This window comes from Psammomys obesus, unplaced genomic scaffold (assembly GCF_907164565.1).
Source record: "Psammomys obesus unplaced genomic scaffold, mPsaObe1.curated_primary_1811, whole genome shotgun sequence".
Lineage (NCBI taxonomy): Eukaryota > Metazoa > Chordata > Mammalia > Rodentia > Muridae > Psammomys > Psammomys obesus.
This window is the reverse complement of record NW_026585580.1, coordinates 2693995-2712775: the sequence shown is the minus strand read 5'-3', so window position 1 is coordinate 2712775 and position 18781 is coordinate 2693995. Positions and strand designations below refer to the sequence as shown.

Below are 18781 nucleotides of genomic sequence, written 5' to 3'. Positions count from 1 at the left end.
GATGCGTGTGTGGGCATTATCTATCTGTCTGTCTGTCTGTCTATCTGTCCATCTATCCATACATATATATGCATACACACACATATATGCAGGCACACATCCATATCTGTATGGATATTTTCCACTTGTATAGATTCATAGATGGGCATTTCAAATCAAGATATGGAAGAGTTATAGCAACATAAAGACCTCTTGGTTGCCCTTTCATAAAACACACCTTTTTTTCTCTCTCTCTCTTTTTGTTTGTATGTTTTCACATTCTAACTTTGGTAGCCTTTGTTTTTTTTCCATTTCAATTGTTTTTTTTTTTTTTTTTTTTCATTTAAAAATGTTGTGTAGGGCTAGAGATTGCTTGTGCACTGCGCTTATACAGGACTCAGGTTCAGGTCCCAGCATCCAGTCCACAGCTCCCTGGCTCCAGCTTCACGGCAGTCCATGCCTCTGGCCTCTGCATGCACTTGTATTCCTGTGTATATATCCACTCATAAACACAGACACACTGTGCTGGTTATTTTTTGTGGACTTGCCATAAGTCTAGACACTTGGGTGAAAGAATCTTAGTTGAGGACCTGCCCATCAGATGGGCCTGTGGGGCATATTCTTGATTGGTGCTTAATACAGGAGAACCCAGAGGGCTGAGAGGTGTCCTTTCTGGACATGTAGTTTGGACTGAAAGCAGGCCTTGAAGAACAAGGCAGTAAGCGGTCTCCTTCCATGATTTCTGCTTCAAGCTTCTGGCCTAGGTTCTTGCCCTGCCTTTTCTCTGAGGTAGACCAAAACTTGTAAGCTGAAATCACTCCTTCTTCAAATTGCTTTTGGCCATGCTGTTTATCACACATATTTCTGTGAGAATTGACCAACAGTGCAATTTGCTGAGTTGTAAGGTAAGGCAATCACAAACCCAAACTGTCTTTTTTTTTTTTTTTTTTTTTAAAAAAACCATTTTATATTTTCTACTTTTTAGAGTTTGAACTGAAATACCCTCTCACAGTTAATGATCTAAACTGCAAATTCTCGGTTGGCACTATTTTGAGAGGTTCTGGAAAGTTGGAAGTGGGGCCTAGCTGGAAGAAGTAGATCTCAGAGGGGTAGATCCTTGGGGTTATATTACTCCCTTTGTCTTCTGTGATGTGAGCAGTTGTCTTATGACCTTGATGTCCTTTCCCATCTCATTACATGCAACTGTGAACGAACCCTCTGCATGTATAAGCTGATATAATGCTTTACTTTCTATGTTGTCCGTGTCAGATGTTTTGTTAACAGATGCAAAAGTAACAAACTACTAATGTGATTTTTCTGTTTTTAGCTGTTCTGTTAAATGTGTAGTGCTAATTTGTTTTGATTTTTTTTTTTTTCTTTTTCTTGGAAGAGGTTTTTCTCTGTAGGCTTTGCTGGCCATAAACTTGTTTTGTAGACCAAGCTATCCTCAGCGTCCTGAGTACTAAGATTACAGGTGTGCACGCTACATCTGGCTTGTGGTTTTGGTTTGTGTTTTCCTCAAGTCTGATACTGTTATGTGCTTTCATGTGTTCATTCCTGCTTTATCTGATCACCTACCTAGGGCATTTCTACCATTGTTGTTGTGCCCAGTGTATTTGCTATCTTGGGCATTATAACTTGTTTTTTTTAGAGTCAGGTTTGTTCTTTTAGTACCCACACAGAGATATGTTTTTGCTTAATGTAAAATCATATTTCCAATGGAGTGTCTCTTAGCTCTGGAATTGTCATTTTACTTCTGATTAGGGACTCCAAACTTTGAAAATTTTTTAAAATTACTTGTTTACTTTATTTGTCCTACAGTAATATTTACCTTAAAATTTTTTACCATCTAGTTACAAAAATTCAGTTGTTTTAGCCATCACAGATTTTAATCTTAGTTTTCATTTATCTACTTCTGTGCTTTTTAATATATGTAAGTTTTTGTTATCCCCAAAATTGTATTTAAAATAGTTACAAAGGATTTTGATATTAAAACCATTCACAAAACATTCATAGTTCCCTCTAGTAGACAAATAGAATGGTGGGAGTTTGACAATCAGTCCTTCAACATAGTACATTAAAGAATGTAGCCTTTATTTTCATTATTTGTACTAATAAGTCACAGCCTACTTTAGTGACAGCAGTCTACCTCTGAGAACTTTCACACTCTAACTGTAGTTCAGGAAAGCTGAAATTATGTTGAGCATGTGGCTGTCTACTAGAGTTTTTGTTTACCTACAACACAGTAACTTTTTGATTGTGCAGAGCTCAGTGATAATAATGTTACTATCCTGATCTGCTTCTGTCACTATATAAATTTGGGGTCAGTTTTCATTGATTGGATTTTTTCAGTTTATAGTATGTAATGACTGATAATTTCAAATTTTTTTGAACTCTAAACATTGTAGACATAGCTTTTTTTTTTTTTTTTTTTCCCTCTTGGAGACAAGGTCTTGTTATGTATGCCAACTTGGCACATCGTTATCTTTGTGCCGTAGCCTAGATACTTTTTCTAGAAGTAAATTAAGTTCATTTTAGGGCACTTACCTATTTTTATTTGTCACTTCTTGATACCTAATCTCTTCAGGAATGCTGCTTTATATATTGTTTGCCTTTTAAGTTGTTTTAGTCAGTTTGATAAATTCACTGTATTTACATACACTGAAATGGAATTCAGTGTATTGGTTAAGTAGTAACAGACATGGAAAGAAATTACTTTTAAATGTTTTCTTTTTACTGAAATTTGCTTGTCTCCCAAGTTCCTTGAAGTTAGTAGTGATATTTAGGTTTATTTGTAATATTTGCCCTCATGCAGATCTTAGGGAACTTGGAGAAAGTGACAGATTTACTGATGTAGCTACTCATATGTTGTAGTGAAAGCTTGACATGGCCAACCAAATGATACAAATTATCTATTGCATTAATCTTCCTAATCTTTGAAGACCAAGTCAGTGGTGGAGGAAATTTCTAAAATGTGTTCATTTATAAGTTTTATTCTTTCCTAAACACTGATAACATATATTTTTCAAGTCAAATGAAAACATTTGATTATATTTTGTACCATGTTATTAAAACTGCTTTGTGTATCATCTCATTCACTTATACTTTTGAAAACATTTCTTACATAATTATACTTTACTATTCTTAATGTGGTACAAAAGTTATTGTCATCTATGTATTCCGTAGGTTAAAAATAAAAAGCCGATTTATTCTATAGTTGTATTTGTTAAATTTTTGATTTATCAGTGTTATTATATATTATATCAGAGCAATTAAATGGCATTAGTCAACTATATTATTTGTGAACTTGGTAAAACCGAGTTAGACTAATTTGTTCAGAATGTTATTTTAATTAATATTTTCTGCTGTTCTTTATATGAACTGTTTTGTTTTTTAAAGCGTCAGTTTTTATACACAGAGACATTAATTATCATTTCCTCACTACAAGATGGAAGTTATGTAGACCTCCAAAGACAAGCACTTAATTTGTTTGTCCCTCTGTCTTGCTTCACTGGACTATATATTTTTTTAAAATAATTTTTTTGTTAATTACAGTTTGTTCACTTTGTATCCCAGCTGTAGCCCCCTCCCTTATCCCATCCCAATCCCACCCTCCCTCATCTCCTCCCATGCCCCTTCCCAAGTCCACTGATAGGGGAGGTCCTCTTCCCCTTCCCTCTGACCCTAGTCTATCAGGTCTCATCAGTACTGGCTGCATTGTCTTCCTCTGTGGCCTGGCAAGGTTGCACAACCCAGCGGGAGGTGATCAGAGAGCCTGACACTAGTTCAGGTCAGAGACAGCCCCTGTTCCCATTACTAGGAAAACCCACTTGTACACTGAGCTGCCATGGACTACATCTATTTTATTTTACGATAAAAGAATAATCTGTTTCTTTGCTAGACCACTATCCTTTAGAAGGTATCTGGAATACAGTGAACATTCAGTTCTTGTGACAGGAGTCAGAATAAATGAGTGAATAATGAGCCTCTTAGACTTTTCTGCTCATCAGAATCTCATCTGTCTTGTAGTGCAAAGTTACCCAGCTTTCATGGCTACTTTCACTTGATGCTGTCTCTGGAGAACATCATGATTTTTGCCTCCTTTGAACAATTGACATTTTCATGTCAGTATAAGAAAAACCTATCAGATAGAACTGTACACAGTTTGAGTAAACTACAAGGTGGACACATTCTTTTGGTTGAAATGCTTGAGTGACAGGTAGCCTTGTCAAAAAGGTGAAATTTTGCATATATATTGTACTTTGTTGTAGGTCCTATATACTTGAAATCTTAAAGGAGAGTTAAAATTTCAGGTATTAGTACTGGAGAGACCATGTAGTTTATATATAGCTGCATGACTATAAGCATGAGATTGATTCAATCCCTGGTTTGTCTTAGTAGATGAGCTATCAGTGGGAAACTATTTTTTGATTCAGGGTTCATTTTGATTATAAGAAGTATGGCAGTTTGTTATTTCTACAAGAAATGAATGACTAAATGGAGCAGAGTAGTGGCATTTGGTTAGGAAGAAAAGAGCTTTGGACAATGGAATAATTAAGCATCAGAATGAAAGGAGAGGTATCAAACTCTGTTCAGGTCTTGGCTTTGTAATACTTTAATATTAATATTCTCTCTCTCCTCCCTCTCCCACTCCCCCTTCTTTTCTCCCTTTTCCCCTCCTTCTTCCCTCTTTTCTTTTCTGTTTCTCTCCCTTTCCCTTGTATTTGAGTGTTTTGTGCTCATGTGTGTATGTACAAGCCTGCAGCCTACAGAGGTCAGAAGAACTGGTCAAGTCCTCTGGATCTCGAGTTACAGATGGTTCTGAGCTACTGTGTAGGTGCTGAGAACCCAACCTGGGCCTCTGCAAGAACAGCAAGTGGTCATAGCTATTGAGCCACCTCTTCAGCTTCACTGCAAGATTTTGATAACAAAGCTTGTGGATTAAAAAAAAAAACCAAAAAAAAAACCAAAAAAAACACATTTTTTTGTTGGGATTTATTGCTTTGATTTTTGTTTTTGTGTATTCTAAGTGACCTTAAAAATTGGCATGAAACAATCTGTTGATTAAGTCTTTAGAGTGTTGTACGTGACCTTAAAAATTGACATAAAAGAATCTGTTAATTAAGTCTTTAGAGCAGCAGTTTTAAATTCTAAATGGGATCATGACCCCAGTGGAGGTCAAATGATTGCCTACATATCAGATATTTACATTATGATTCATTACAGTATGTTATAGAAGCAAAATTATACTTATGAAGTAGATATTTAGAGATATTTTTATTTTCCTGTTCAGTGATCTTGTAAGCCACTGTAGGCTCTGTTTAAAATAGAGGTTGAGTGTGGTCCCCTTCACTTGGTTAAGTCAGATTGTCAGGTTTCTTCTTTGGCTTCCAATATTCTTGAAATATTTTTATAATTAAAATGCTTGCATTTAATAAACATCCTTAATAAGAGGGCATGGATTTGAAAGGAGGGTTATATGAAGGGTTGATGGAATGAGGGGGCAAAACATGTAATTATATTTTAATTAAATAAAACAAACTGAAAATTGACTTTATTGTACCACTAGAGTATACTTACTCTTAATACAAACTAAGGTGGCTATACATCTCCAAGTTATTTCTTGTTACTATTTTGGTATGGAAATATATTCAGTTAATATTGACACCTATAATCCAGAAACAGCAGTAAAAGTAATACATGGTTTGTGAAGAGCTCCCAAGATATTTGAAAATATTGCAATCTTCAATATAATTTTTGGAACTTAATCATTAAGAATAAGGCTAGAGTTTGTTGTCAATAAGATAATGGTTTTATATTTTGAAAGCTTTTTTGTTGTTGTTGTTCTGTCTTGAATTTCCCTACAATCCAGCCAATATAGTTAGCTTTTGTTTATCAGATACTTTTGATATTAATATCAGAAGTCAGTTTTGGTATAAATTAGATTGACTTTAAATCACTATTCAAATTACTGGGAACTGGAATTGGGGTGTCTGGAATTTTGCTACATTTTTATCACATGAATGTAAAACATCAGAGCTTAAGCTGTTTAACAAAGTAAATACGCTTCATTTCCTCTCTGTGTGCAGTGTTACTTGTTCTTTCAAGATTCATAAATTAGCTATGCAGAAGAATGAATATTATAAAAATGATAACAAGATGCTAATCTCATGTTATTCTCATGTTAAACTGTTCTCAAGTTAAAGGGAATGACAGCAAACTACTCTGAATGCTGTAGGTCTTGTTTGGCCTCTTGCTGTTAACTTTGTAAAATGAAAACACACTATTTTAGAATAGAAACTGACATTTTACAAAGCTCGAAAATAGAGGTCTAAAGTACAATGTTAAAGATAAAATAAGTAACGTGTGTTGAATTTATTTAAGAACTATTTAATTTGTAGGAGTGTTTTGTCGGCACGTATGTCTCTGTATCTTATGTGTGCTTGGTTGCATTGGAGGCCAGAAGAGGGAGTCAGATCTCCTGGTTCTGGAGTTTTCAGATGGTTGTGAGCCACTGTGTAGGATCTGGTAATTGAAGTGAAAGAACAGCCAGTGCTTTTAACTGCTTAGCCATCTCTCCAGCCCCTTGAGTTATTTATTTCATATACAACATGACATTTTGATATGTAGTGAAATGATTACTGTAGTCCAACATACTTAATACATTTTTTGCCTTCAATATTTATTTTTTTCTGGTGTGATAGGCAAACCTGAAAATCATATCCTGTTAGCACATTTTTAGTTTTAATTCTAAATACAGTAATTCGCTATAGACTTCATGTTACACATTACAGTTCTAGACTCGTTTATCCTACCCAACTGCAAATTCAGACCCTATGACTTATGAATTATTCCTGTTTCCCTTTCCTTTCTGTCCCCTGGTAGGTCATTTTGCTCTCTATTTTTTGAACATTTTCTCCCTAGGTTTTATATAAGTAAATAGTTTTCTTTCTTTGCCTGGTTAATTTAAAATAATATCTTGACAGTGTTGTTTCAAAAAGCATTTTTTTTTTTGCGCCCTATTCTGGTTTATTTTTGTTAAATCTTATTTTATTATTATTCTCTAGATGCCTGCTTGTTTTCTAATGAGAGACAGAAGGGGTATGAATTTGGGTGTGAGGGGAGGTAGGGAGGATCTTGGAGGAGTGGGGAGAGGAAACTGTAATTAGACTATATTGTGTGAAAAAATATTTTCAATAAAAGAAAAACAAAAATGTATTGTAACATTCCAGTGTATGTAATATCACTATTTCTCTTTTTTCTCTGAATATTTGTTTTCTCTAAGGAACGTGTAAAAACTCTAGTCTCTTGGGGAATCAGGTCTGCCACAGATTGGGGTGGCATATTGAACATAGAAGTAGGAACAGTTCAGCCAAGGAAAATGGAGTTTTGAAAAGACTTACTATAATTTTAAGTTACTAGTTTTTGCTTTCATAAAAATACTTTTTATTCAAATTTCACTTTACTTCAACATTAGCAATATAGTGACTGAGAGCAATATAGTGACTGAAACTTTTAAAAGAAAAGGAGAGAGAGTAGACACCAGGGTGTTCCAGAATGTTAATCATTTTCTTGTGTTCCTCTAAGATGGTCGGCAGGTACTTGTTTGTCCACATTCAAACTTGAGTGAACATGATATCCTCCTTTTTCCTTCCTTCCTTTCCCTCCCCTCCCCTCTTTTCATTTTATTTATTTTCTTTGGACAGTTTTTTTTTTTTTTTTTTTTTTTTTTTTTTTTTTTTTAATAGCTCTGTCTGTCCTGGAACTCTGCATATAGACCGGGCTAGTCCCAAACTTACAGAGATCCATCTGCCTCTGCCTCCTGAGTACTGGGATTAAAAGTGTCTATCACCATGCTTGGCTATTTGTCTTATAGATACCTTTTACCAAGAATAAAGTTATTCTGATTTGCATTTCATAATGATAATAATGTGTTAAGCACCTTTTCCTATCTGTGTTTTTTTTTTTTTTTTCTTTTGGTGGTATTGGGTATTGACCCGAAGGCTTTGTGTGTGCTAGGCAAGTACTCATTCATTGACCTATATGCCCCCAGCCATTTTGCCTGGTCCTCCCTTTCGTTTTTAAAGGATAATATTGCTAAGTTGGCAGTTGCTTTTATATGATGTGATGTTTTGATCTCTTTCTCTCTCTCTGTGCATATGTGTGTGTTGAAAAAAGTCTTACATATTCAGTAAGTTGTGGCCTCCTTTGAAAATTCCTTTTTAGTGATTTGACAGCAGCAATTTAGATGTTTCAAAATTATACCCACTAATTGTAAACTAAAGACTGCCTTAATTTTCATATCAGATACTATGCTTGGCATGCAAGACACACATTACTAAGTGAAGTTCTTAATGCCAAATAAATCACTATTTCTCAGAAAAAGATAGCCAGTTAATTGTGGAGTGGACTTTGTTTATCTTTTCCCTCTCCTTCTCTTTCTTTCCTTCTCTTCCCTTCTCTGCTCTCTATTCCTCTTTCCCCTTTCTTTTTTATAGGTTTATAAAATTACGTGTCAATTACTGGCCATATAAAGAGATTTTTCAGTGAGAAATTAAACTGTTTAATTTGAGACACGCTGAAAAAAATGAAAGAACAGAAGGTGCCTGTTGTTTCTTACTCTCCAAGAAGAAAGTATCTGGAGCTGTAGAAATTTTTAGGAAAAAGAACAGAGGAGTAGAGTCATGAGGAGGCTGTGAGATAGTGAGAGGACCTTACCTAGGGCCTGAGAGAAGGGTTATATTTTGTATGGCGACCCGGGGAATGATATACAGTAGACTACTGAGACAGGGTAATGGAGTCATATTCAAGGGAAAGCAAGGATTGACTTCTTATTATATCTTGTAGAAATAAAATTTAACTGGGAGTTGTGAAAGAGAAAATTTAAGAAGGATCAAGATCAGCATGGTCATGGACGTAACACAGAGGAACTGTTTTAAACTGTTGCTGAAGGAGACATCTGGAAGATGACGTCTAGATTGCTTCTTCTTGTTATGATAAAATACCATTACCAGAAGCAACTTGTGGAAAGGTTTGACTTCTACTTCCAAGTCAGAGTCTACCTTCAAGTTGGGATAGGAACTCAAGGCAAAAAGTTGGAAGCAGGAACCATGGAGGTGTGCTGCTTGCTAACTACCTCTCTGTGTCATAGTTAGCTAGCTTTCTTACAGTTATTTGCTTAGGGATGGTGTCACCTCAGTGGGCGAGGCCCTTCTACATTATCAATCAAGATAATCTCCCTCAGGCATCACCATGGGCTAGTCTGATCCAGGCAGTTCTTCAGTTGAGGTTCCCTCTTCCCAGGAGACTCTAGATAGTGTCAAGCTGACAATTTCACCAAGACAGTCTCCTTCTTACTCTGCCTAATCTGTGTGAGGATACCTGTGACTCTCAAATTATTAGTCATATCCTATGTTCTTTTCTAGTCCTAGTCTACTGAGCTGCTCTGCAACATTGGTTACAATTTATTATATTTTCCTCCAAGCCTCTCTTTTGACTTTGCATTATTGTCTCCACTATACTCTGTGATTCAGTATTGTGTTCCATCTGCTTATTGTACTTCTAGGTTGCAGCTGAAGAAATTGCTCTAGACTGAACCTAGTCCTATATTCTTAAAAAAAATATTTTGTGTGCATGAGTGTTTTGTCTGCATGTATGTCTATCACTTTTTATTGAAAGCTTTTTCTTTTTTCTATTTTTCATTTTTATTTTATGTAAATGAGTAATTTATTGTCATGTATATTTATGTACCTGGTGCTGGCAAGAGGCCAGAAGATGGCATTGGATCCCTTGGAATTGAGTTACAGATGCTTGTGAACCTGCATATGGGTTCTGGGAATCAAACACATGTCCTCTGAAAGCGCAGCCAGTGTCTAACCACTAAGCCATCTCTCCAGCCCCTGTAAGTTTTTTTTTTCATACAATATATTTTGTTGTTTTCCCCTTTCCTTATTCCTCCCAGATCTTCCCAACCTTCCTAATGGTGCAACTTTATGATCTCTTTCTTTGAAAATAAACAAACAAAAAACAAGGAATGCACACAAACTCCCAGAAAAACACAGAAGTGAAAATTGAAATAAACAAAAATGCTCAAACAAAGGAAAATAAGACAAAAAGCCTATAAAATATTACTCAGTTCATTTTGTGTTGGCCAACTACTCCTAGGCAAGTGGCCTGCTCTCAAGTGTGGTTAATATACCCAGTGGAACTCTACTGAAGGAAATGGATTTTTCCCCCCTTTGTCAGCTGTATTGAGTACAGCTAGCTTTTTGGTTGGGGTGAGAGCCTGTGTCTACTCTGTGGTGGGGATTCTGTCTGGTTTGAATCTGTGCATGTCTTGTGTGTCTTGCCACTGTCTCTGTGAGTTTATATGTGAATCAGTCCTGTTTGTGTAAGACATTGTTTACTTAGATTGATTTATCACCTTTGGCTCTTACAGTTCTTTCCCCTCCCCTTCTACGTAGATCCCTGAGCCTTAAGGGAGGGCTTTGATGAAAACATCCCATTTATGACTGAATGCTTCAAAGTCTCTGACTCTGCACACTGTCTGGTTGTGGATCTCTTTGTATGTTCCCATCTATTTCAGGAAGAAGCTTTTCTGATGAGGGGTGAATGAGGCACTGAAGCAGAATATTAGTATTAGTATTCCCCTGGTATCATAGCATATCTATTTTCAGGTTGTGGGCTACGTTAGCAGTCTCAGGTATGGGTTCCACCTCAAAGAGTGGGCCTTAAATCTAAGAAGAAAGTGGTGCTTACTGCCCTAACATTTGTGCCATTATTGTACATGTATATCTTGCACCTTGGTGCTGTTGTAGATTGTAGAGTCTGTATCTTGGGAGATAATGATGACTACCTTTCTCCTCTGGTAGCATGCAGAATACCTTAAAGTACCATAACAATCGTCAGTAGAGGCGAAGCTTCTAGGGAGGCACCACCTCAACTTCTCTGTATTTGATGACATGTGTAAGTGATGTCTTCAACAGTAGGGCTAATTTAAGATCAGGTTGTGGAGGGCATCCAGTTGCCTTGGCAGTAGCCTCGAGGGCATCCAGTTGCCTTGGCAGTAGCCTGTTATATGTAGGGGTTCCATGGAACCCCTTTGGTCAATGACTCAGCAAGATTTAACCCATTCCTGCCATTGGAGGTTTACTTGGTATCAAAAGATATCTAGTTGGGGTATTGTTTGGTGAGTCGATTAGGATATTTTACAAAGCTTATACATATACATTCCATATGGTTTTTTAAATGGTCTTTTGGTGTTTGTTTCCCCATAAACCATTCTTTTTTCTTTTCTTCTGTTGTACTTCCTACTTAATCTTCCATTCTAGTTTCTCCTTCATCTCTCCGTGGCAATACATTTTATTTCCCCTTCCTTGGAAGATCCTCCCTTACCTGGCACCTAACCTCTGTGTTTATATGGATTACAACACACATTGAAAACATGAAAGCTAACATCCACATATAAAGGGAAACATACAATATTTGTCTTTTGGGGTCTGGCTATCTTACTCATGGTGATTTTTTTTTTCCTAGCTTTAGTAATTTACCTGTGAGTTTCATTTTTCTTAAGAGTTGAATAATATTCTGTTGTGTATGTGTACCACACTTTCATTATCCATTCATCAGTTGATGTACATCTAGGCTGTTTCAGTTTCTGCTGTAATAAATAGAGTAGCAATGAACATGGGTGAGCAGGTATCTCTGTGGTAGGATGTAGAGTCTTGGGGCGATATGATATCCAAGAGTGGTGTAGCGGATCTTGAGGTAGATCTATTCCCAGCATCCTGAGGAGCCACCACATTGACTTCCATAGTGTCTGTACAAGTTTGTACTCCAAATGCTTGCCATCAAGTGCTGTCATTTGTTTTATTGGTCTTAGAGATTCTGACTGGTTTATGATGAACTCTCATACTAGTTGTGATTTGCATTTTCATGATGACTAAGGTTATTGAACATCTCTTTAGGTGTTTTTAGCCATTTGTCTCTCATTATGAGAACTTTCTATGGGTTTTTATGAGTTCTCTACACATTTTTTAGTCTTAACAATGTTCAGGGGTTTTTTTTTGTTTTTGTTTTGTTTTGTTTAGTTTTTTTTATATATATTTTGAATCTCCCTCTGTCAGATGTATAATTGGTAAAGATATTTTTTTCCATTCTGTAACTTTGTCCAAATAATGGTGTCCTTTGCCACAAGAAGCTTTTCACTTCGTGAGGTCTCATTTATTAATTGTAGGTCTTAGTGCCTCTGATATTGGTGTCAAGTTCAGAAAGTCTTTTTCATGTGACAGTGGATTCAACTCTGTTTCCCACTGACTTTTTTTAAAATCAAAATCATTGTATCTGGTATGTTGAGGTTTGTTTGTATATCAGTTTTGTGCCTGGGATCTGTGAAGACCAGAATATAATGTTAGATCTGCTGGAACTGGAGTTACAGATGCTTGTGACACTGTTCTTAACCACTGGGACATCTCTCCAACCCCTAGTTCTATATTCTTAATTGCTTGATAGATATTTTTATCTCAGTGTGTCATTCATTGAAAGCATTCAACAAATCTGGAAAGTTTCAAATCTTTACAAGTACTTTACAAGTATGCCTAAAATTTTTAGGAACCTGAGTCCTGGCCTTTTCTTTTCTCACTATAGTTTCTACCACTAAGTCCTGTCAGCTTTTCTGCTGATAGTCACATTTATTTCCATTCTTGTTGGAATCATAATTATTAGTCCCTTAATACAGTTGGTATAGTAAGGCAAATCAGGAAATATATTAATCCTCTCTCACACATAGTTTGAGTTTCCAGTAGTCGTCTTCACAGCAGTTCTTCATGGTCAAAGCTTTATACACTTAATAATCACCAATTCTTTCAAGCTGTCTTCTGTCTGCTGCTGGATGTACCAGCCCTGGGAGTTGTTTGCTCCTTATTCTTCTAGTATAAACAATAAAGTACTTAAATGAGGCTTTATCTGGGGTTATGCTGCAGCTTTGGGTGGAAAGGGGGCCAGTGTGCAGGAGAGGATGGCTCTTGGACTACCCTGAAGATGATAAGTCAGTCACATGTAGTGTATTGTCTGTAACCACAGTAACCTTTTTGTTTAATTAGGCCAGTCTGCCTTAGCTGTTAGTGGCCAGATTGAAGACAGCTGTGGATGGCCAAGTGTTTGTGAATGGGAAGAGGGTTGTGGTCATGAGAGGCTGTAGTCAGAAAGTCATATAAAGGCTCTCATGAAACTGTTATGAAGACAGTGAAGTCTCCAGGAGCCTTTGCAAGGTATGTGGAGTGGCTGTGACAAAAACAAAGTCTCCTGTGGCCTGAGTGGCATCCATCACAGTTGTGTTTCTCTGGAGTGTTCTGCTCATGTGAAGCCTCCTTCATGCATTGGTAGCTGGATTGAGGAAAGCTCCCTGAGCAGCCTTAACATTCTTCACACAGCTCTGGAAATCCCTAAGGTAATGGCTCTCTTAAGATCTACTAGAAGATCCTACAAATTCCCACAATGGTGTACCTGAAGTTGCAGCTGCCACCAGGGTACACCTTAAAGCATGGTAGCAGTATCATGTGTTTGTGGTCCCTCTGAGGAAACACGAACACAGCAGAGGTAGCTCATTTCTGGCCCTCATCTTTGCCCCACGTGGTATAGTTACTTGGTTTTGTTCCCCACAACTGCCAGTGGGGCAGGTAAAGGATTTGGCAGGTTTGAATCAACCAACCCAACAATTCATGCCTTCGTAACTTCAGTCATTTATAAGGGATACTTAAATACAGATTTAAAATGAAATTGAAATTGACATTCTTCAGTGACCTTCATCTATAAACAGTGCCTAACCTTTTGCCAAATACCCTTTTGGAAGATTGGGTACCCCTGCTCTGCCTAAATAGATAAGTATGTGTAAAAAGTATTGTGTGTGTGTCCTCTGTGTCTGTGTCTTAGAATACATTTCCTGTGGCTTGGTCAGGTTTTTTTGTATGACCACTGTGTGCGGAATGTTTGAATTGATGACTTAAGAATAATCTAGAATTTTGTTTTTCAAAATGTGGTCAGTGGATTGCAGCATGGGCATCTTGGAGACTTACTAAGAAGACAATTCTTGATGTCAGTCCAAGAACTGCAGATTTAGAGACTGCATTGTCACAATATCCCAGGTCAAGCATACAGTAAGCTGAGACATCAGTCATTTCTTTCACCTTTCTTGGTTTGAGGCCTAACTGCTAAATTAAATACCTATTTTTCTTTTTTTTTTTTTTTTTTTTTTTTTACCTATTTTAGATTTCTGTGTAAGTTTCAGACTATGATATATATGTAATAAATTGTGAGAAATCATTAGGCATTAACTGAAGGAGGCAACTGTGTATGGATTAGTCCTGAAGTCCACAGTGTGTGTCAGTTTGTAGGTGCCAGTTCTTAAACATAAACCTAAAAGCAAGTATTGAGAGGAGGAGGGAGACAAGGAGGGAGAGAGGAGCGGGGCACCTTTTGTGGGAAGTAGGGGTTTGTGGGCGTGTGTGTAATTTTTACTATTTTTAATGACTAGCTTTAGTTTGGTTTTTCTAGAACAACCTTTACCTTCAGAGGAAAGTATATGCTTAAAACAGTTGTTTATAATAAGCTTAATACCTATATATGGCTTTTATGAAGCTATGTTTTCATGATCAGATAACTTCTAGAAACGCAGAAACACTTTTCAGAAGATTTCCAGAAACTTAATTTTAACCCTTAAAAATTCTGCAAGTAATATGTGAAAATAATCTCAAGAAAACTTAAAATTATGAGTGGAGAGAAACATTTAAGTATAAAGAATAATAGTCAGGTCTCGTGTATTTATATTCATGCTAGTGTCTCTGCCATATTCTCCAGAATTTCTTGACTATGACCAAAATAAATACCATTTATAGAACGTCAGTTTTTTTTTTTAAAATGTATTAAGTGTTAATGAACTAAACACTTGTCTTTTTCAAAAGTGCAGAATCACCAGTGCCCTCCTGGCCTGCTGCTTACATAACATTCCCAGATAGTTTTCTTCAGTTGCATCCTCATTTCTCAGTTCCAGGCCCTGCCTCATTTCATGACAGATATAGAAGCTTTCAGTAATAGGCATTTTATTTTTACATTTTCAATGTCATAAGGGGTTTAATACTCTATATTCCTTTCAAAACATTTAAAAAATCTGATACTTTTGAGATTTATCATTGGATATAAGGCTTTTTGAGGCACTCTTGTTTTCTCTATTGAAAATACTTTTTTCAGTGTGTCAGAGGCACAGTTGAGGCCTCTGTAGATGAAAGAACATGTTGAAAGTATACATGTTTCCATGTTTGGACAAACATTTCTTCTTTCAAGTCCCCACTTATTTTTATCTGCACATTTTATTTTTGTTTGCTCTTCTTATTGATGTTTACGTTTTATTTAGATATACTCTTGCTATTTAACATAGACTGACCTGAACTCACTCCTCGTGCCTAAGAGTCCAAAGTTTTGGGATTATAGGCCTGCATATCTTTAACAGATACTAACATTTTTTAAAAAAATGAATCTTCTGTACTTGGAATCTCAGCTACTCAGGATGCTGCAGGACAGTCACAAGCTTGAGACTAGCCTGGGCAGTTTAATGAGACCCTGCCTCACAAATTAAAAATGTATATTATTAACATTTTAATCACTATCTTCTTTAGTTAATAAAGAACTTTTTGATTGGGTATATGTTGCTGCTGTTCAAAGATGTATAATGAAAAAACTGTTCAAATTAGTTTTTAAAAACATTTATTGATTCTTTTTTCATTTCCTGTCATGTACCCCAATGCTACTCATCTCCCTATCCTTTCTTTTCTACCCTCTGTTCTTGTAACCTTCCCCCAAAAGAAAATAAAAAATAAACACAAAACAACAACAACAACAACTTCCTGTCTCCTCATGGAAGCTGTAGTGTCATAGTGTGGATACCCTTTTGTCCCCATAGCTTTACTTCTAAGTGTTCATTGCAATGAGTCATGGTTCAGACCCACTGAATACTGGATTCTCACCTGGTCTCCTCTTGGATATTTTGTTGTAGCTCGTTGCCATGGAAATACTGCAGCTTTGGATCTGCTGGACTGACCCCTTCACTTGCTCTAGCAGTTCATAGGTGTGGTAGATGTTGGCGTGGGCCTGGGTGGTAGCTGAGTTGGTAAGCCCTTCCTGCTCTCCTGCACTGGGAGCTCTCTGACATTGCCTGGGCTAGCTTACATGATGCCAAAGCCGGCAAGGGATGGGGCCAGCTCTCCTGTTCTCATTCCCTTGGGGCTGGTTCACCCTTGCCTTTGCCACCAAGGCCAGCTCTGCTGTGTTGCCCAGGCAAGTTGCAAGGCCCCCTCTCCCAAGTGCTGCAGCCAGTGAGAGGTGAGGCCACTTTTGAATAGCCCTTGGACATCAACATGGTCCTAGGCGGCAGCTTAGACCAGGTGCATCTTCAGGACCTTTGATGGTACATGGACATTGACACAGGCCCTTGTAAGTGCATAGCCATGAACCCATACATGGCTTCAGTGGCAGCAAGGGCCTGGGCATCTCTGTGGCCTCAGGTGGCAGGGCAGGCTGTACACATCAGGCTGTTCCTCTCCACCCTCACCTCTCCTGTTTCACGTATCTTTATAGTGCTCAGAATGGTCTGCCTCTTTTCTCTCCCATCTCTCCACCACACACTTTCACATCATAGTGCTCCTCTGTAGGTAGGCAGGCCATGAGGCGGACGGGCCTCTGGGAGTACTCCACCCACCCACATTGCTTGGTGGCGTATGGGCGTCTATGAATTAATTAGTTTCAAAGTCTTGTAGTTAGGGAAATATTTCCAGGAAAACAAGACCAGTAGAATAATTGTTTTCTCTCTGGGTGTGCTCATTGGCCTAGGCTAGAGCACGATGTCTTCTGTTTTTCCTATGGATCCCTGTCTCCCATGTTCTTGACAGGATTGCTCATGGAACTTGTCTAGGGTGGCTGAACAGGCTCTGCCTTGTGCTCCAGTGCTGGTGTCACAAGGATACATATCCATGCTTGGATTTTTATATGGATGCTGGGGATTTGAACTCAGGTCCTCATGCTTGGATAAAAGGGGTTCTTACCCACTGAGACATCTCCCTGGTCCTGATTAGGTTCTTAAAGATTATAACTTTAGTTCAGGTATGGCATGGCATTCTTTCAAACTGTTGCCAGTACCATGTGGGGGAAAAAAAAAAAAAAAAAAAAAAAACCTTGAGTATGTGATTTCTATAAGCTTCTGTTAACAATTTTATAAAAATTAAAATGCTATGTTTCATTTACATAAAAATTAAAATTCAACTAGTATATAGTCAGGATGTTTTAGTTTTTAATACATGCCTTTCCTTGTTTATTTTCTTAATTAGGTCCCCGATGGGCTTCCTGGAATATTGGTGTGTTTATTTGCATCAGATGTGCTGGAATTCATAGAAATCTTGGGGTTCATATATCCAGGGTCAAGTCAGTCAACCTAGACCAATGGACACCAGAACAGATACAGGTAAACATTACTTTAACAAGCAGTCATTAAAAATGTATTTTAAATAACTTTAAACTACTTAATTCTTGTGTCTAAGGATTAAGATTAAAATGCATGCTGAAGTCGCATATGCAACGTCAAAAATTTGAATGTTATTTCATTTTTAAATTCACTAATGTTAAATTCTTGTTGATTCTGTGGTTGTCATTTTATTTTTTTGGTCTAAAATGTTGATTTCAAAGTATTAAAAATGTTTTAATTGGGTTGGTAAAATTTGCCACTATAATTACATAGTTTAATATTTCTGCCAGTAGAGGGACTCTGGGTAAAGATAAAAGAAAAAAAATAAAAAATCACCTCTTGCCTGAGAACTGACTTGAAGGATTTCTCTTCTGTAGCAGTGTTGTTGGTTTTGGAGAGAGGCTGGTACTAGATGGCAGTCCATTGAGAACATGCTGTTTTGATAAGTTTTGGTTTATGAAGAACACTTAGCTTTGTTATAGATAAATATGTATTGTAAGAGTTTGCTATTTTTGTAGGGTGACAGTCTTAAATCTTTAAAATATTACTTTCTAATCCTTAAGGTTTAGCTGCCTATGTAAAAACAATTACTTCTATTGTTCTTACTGTGTAATTCATGATAAAATAACACTGATTTTTATTATTTATATTAGTGTGCCCTTTACAATTTTTGAATATATCAATATACAGCCACCTTTTGCTATCACAAAAGATTATTTATAGGATGCCTGCTCAGATGTAGCCCATGGCAGCTCAGTCTCCAAGTGGATGTCCTAGTAAGGGGAACAGGGGCTGTCTCTGGCATGAACTCACTGGCTGGCTCACTGTGGGCATAGTTTTAGTAGGCCTCAGAGGAAGACACAGCCACTCCTGATAGGCTATGGTCAGATAAAAGAGGAGGAGGTCCTCCCCTATCAGGTGACTAGGGGAGGACCATAGGGGGAGAAGAGGGAGAGAGGTTGGGACTGGGAGGAGAGAAGGAGGGGGCTACAGCTAGGATACGAAGTGAATAAATTGTAATAAATAATAAATAAATAAATATTAAAAAATAAGATTTCCTATTACTTTGTTTGCCCATTTATCTTGCTTATTTTCTTTTATCTATTCTTACTTTTTTCTTAGTGTTTTTGAAATTACAACTACATCATTTATCCTTCCCATTCCACCTCTCAAATTCTCTCATATAACCCTCCATCCTTTGTTCTTTGAAGTTTGTGTACTGTTTTTCTTTTGGTTGTTATAGTGTATTGTGTGTGTGTGTGTGTGTGTGTGTGTGTGTGTGTGTGTGTGTGTGTG

General features: G+C 37.1%; 1 protein-coding gene across 3 annotated transcripts in view; it reads left to right on the top strand.

Moving 5' to 3' along the window:
* Window positions 1-18781, top strand: part of Smap1 (small ArfGAP 1) — an 82401-nt gene that overhangs the window by 21235 nt on the left and 42385 nt on the right. For all 3 annotated transcript variants that reach the window (XM_055606051.1, XM_055606068.1, XM_055606060.1), the window contains exon 2: window positions 17352-17485. In XM_055606051.1, coding sequence (XP_055462026.1) covers window positions 17352-17485 — 134 coding nt within the window. The remainder of the gene's footprint in view (window positions 1-17351; window positions 17486-18781) is intronic.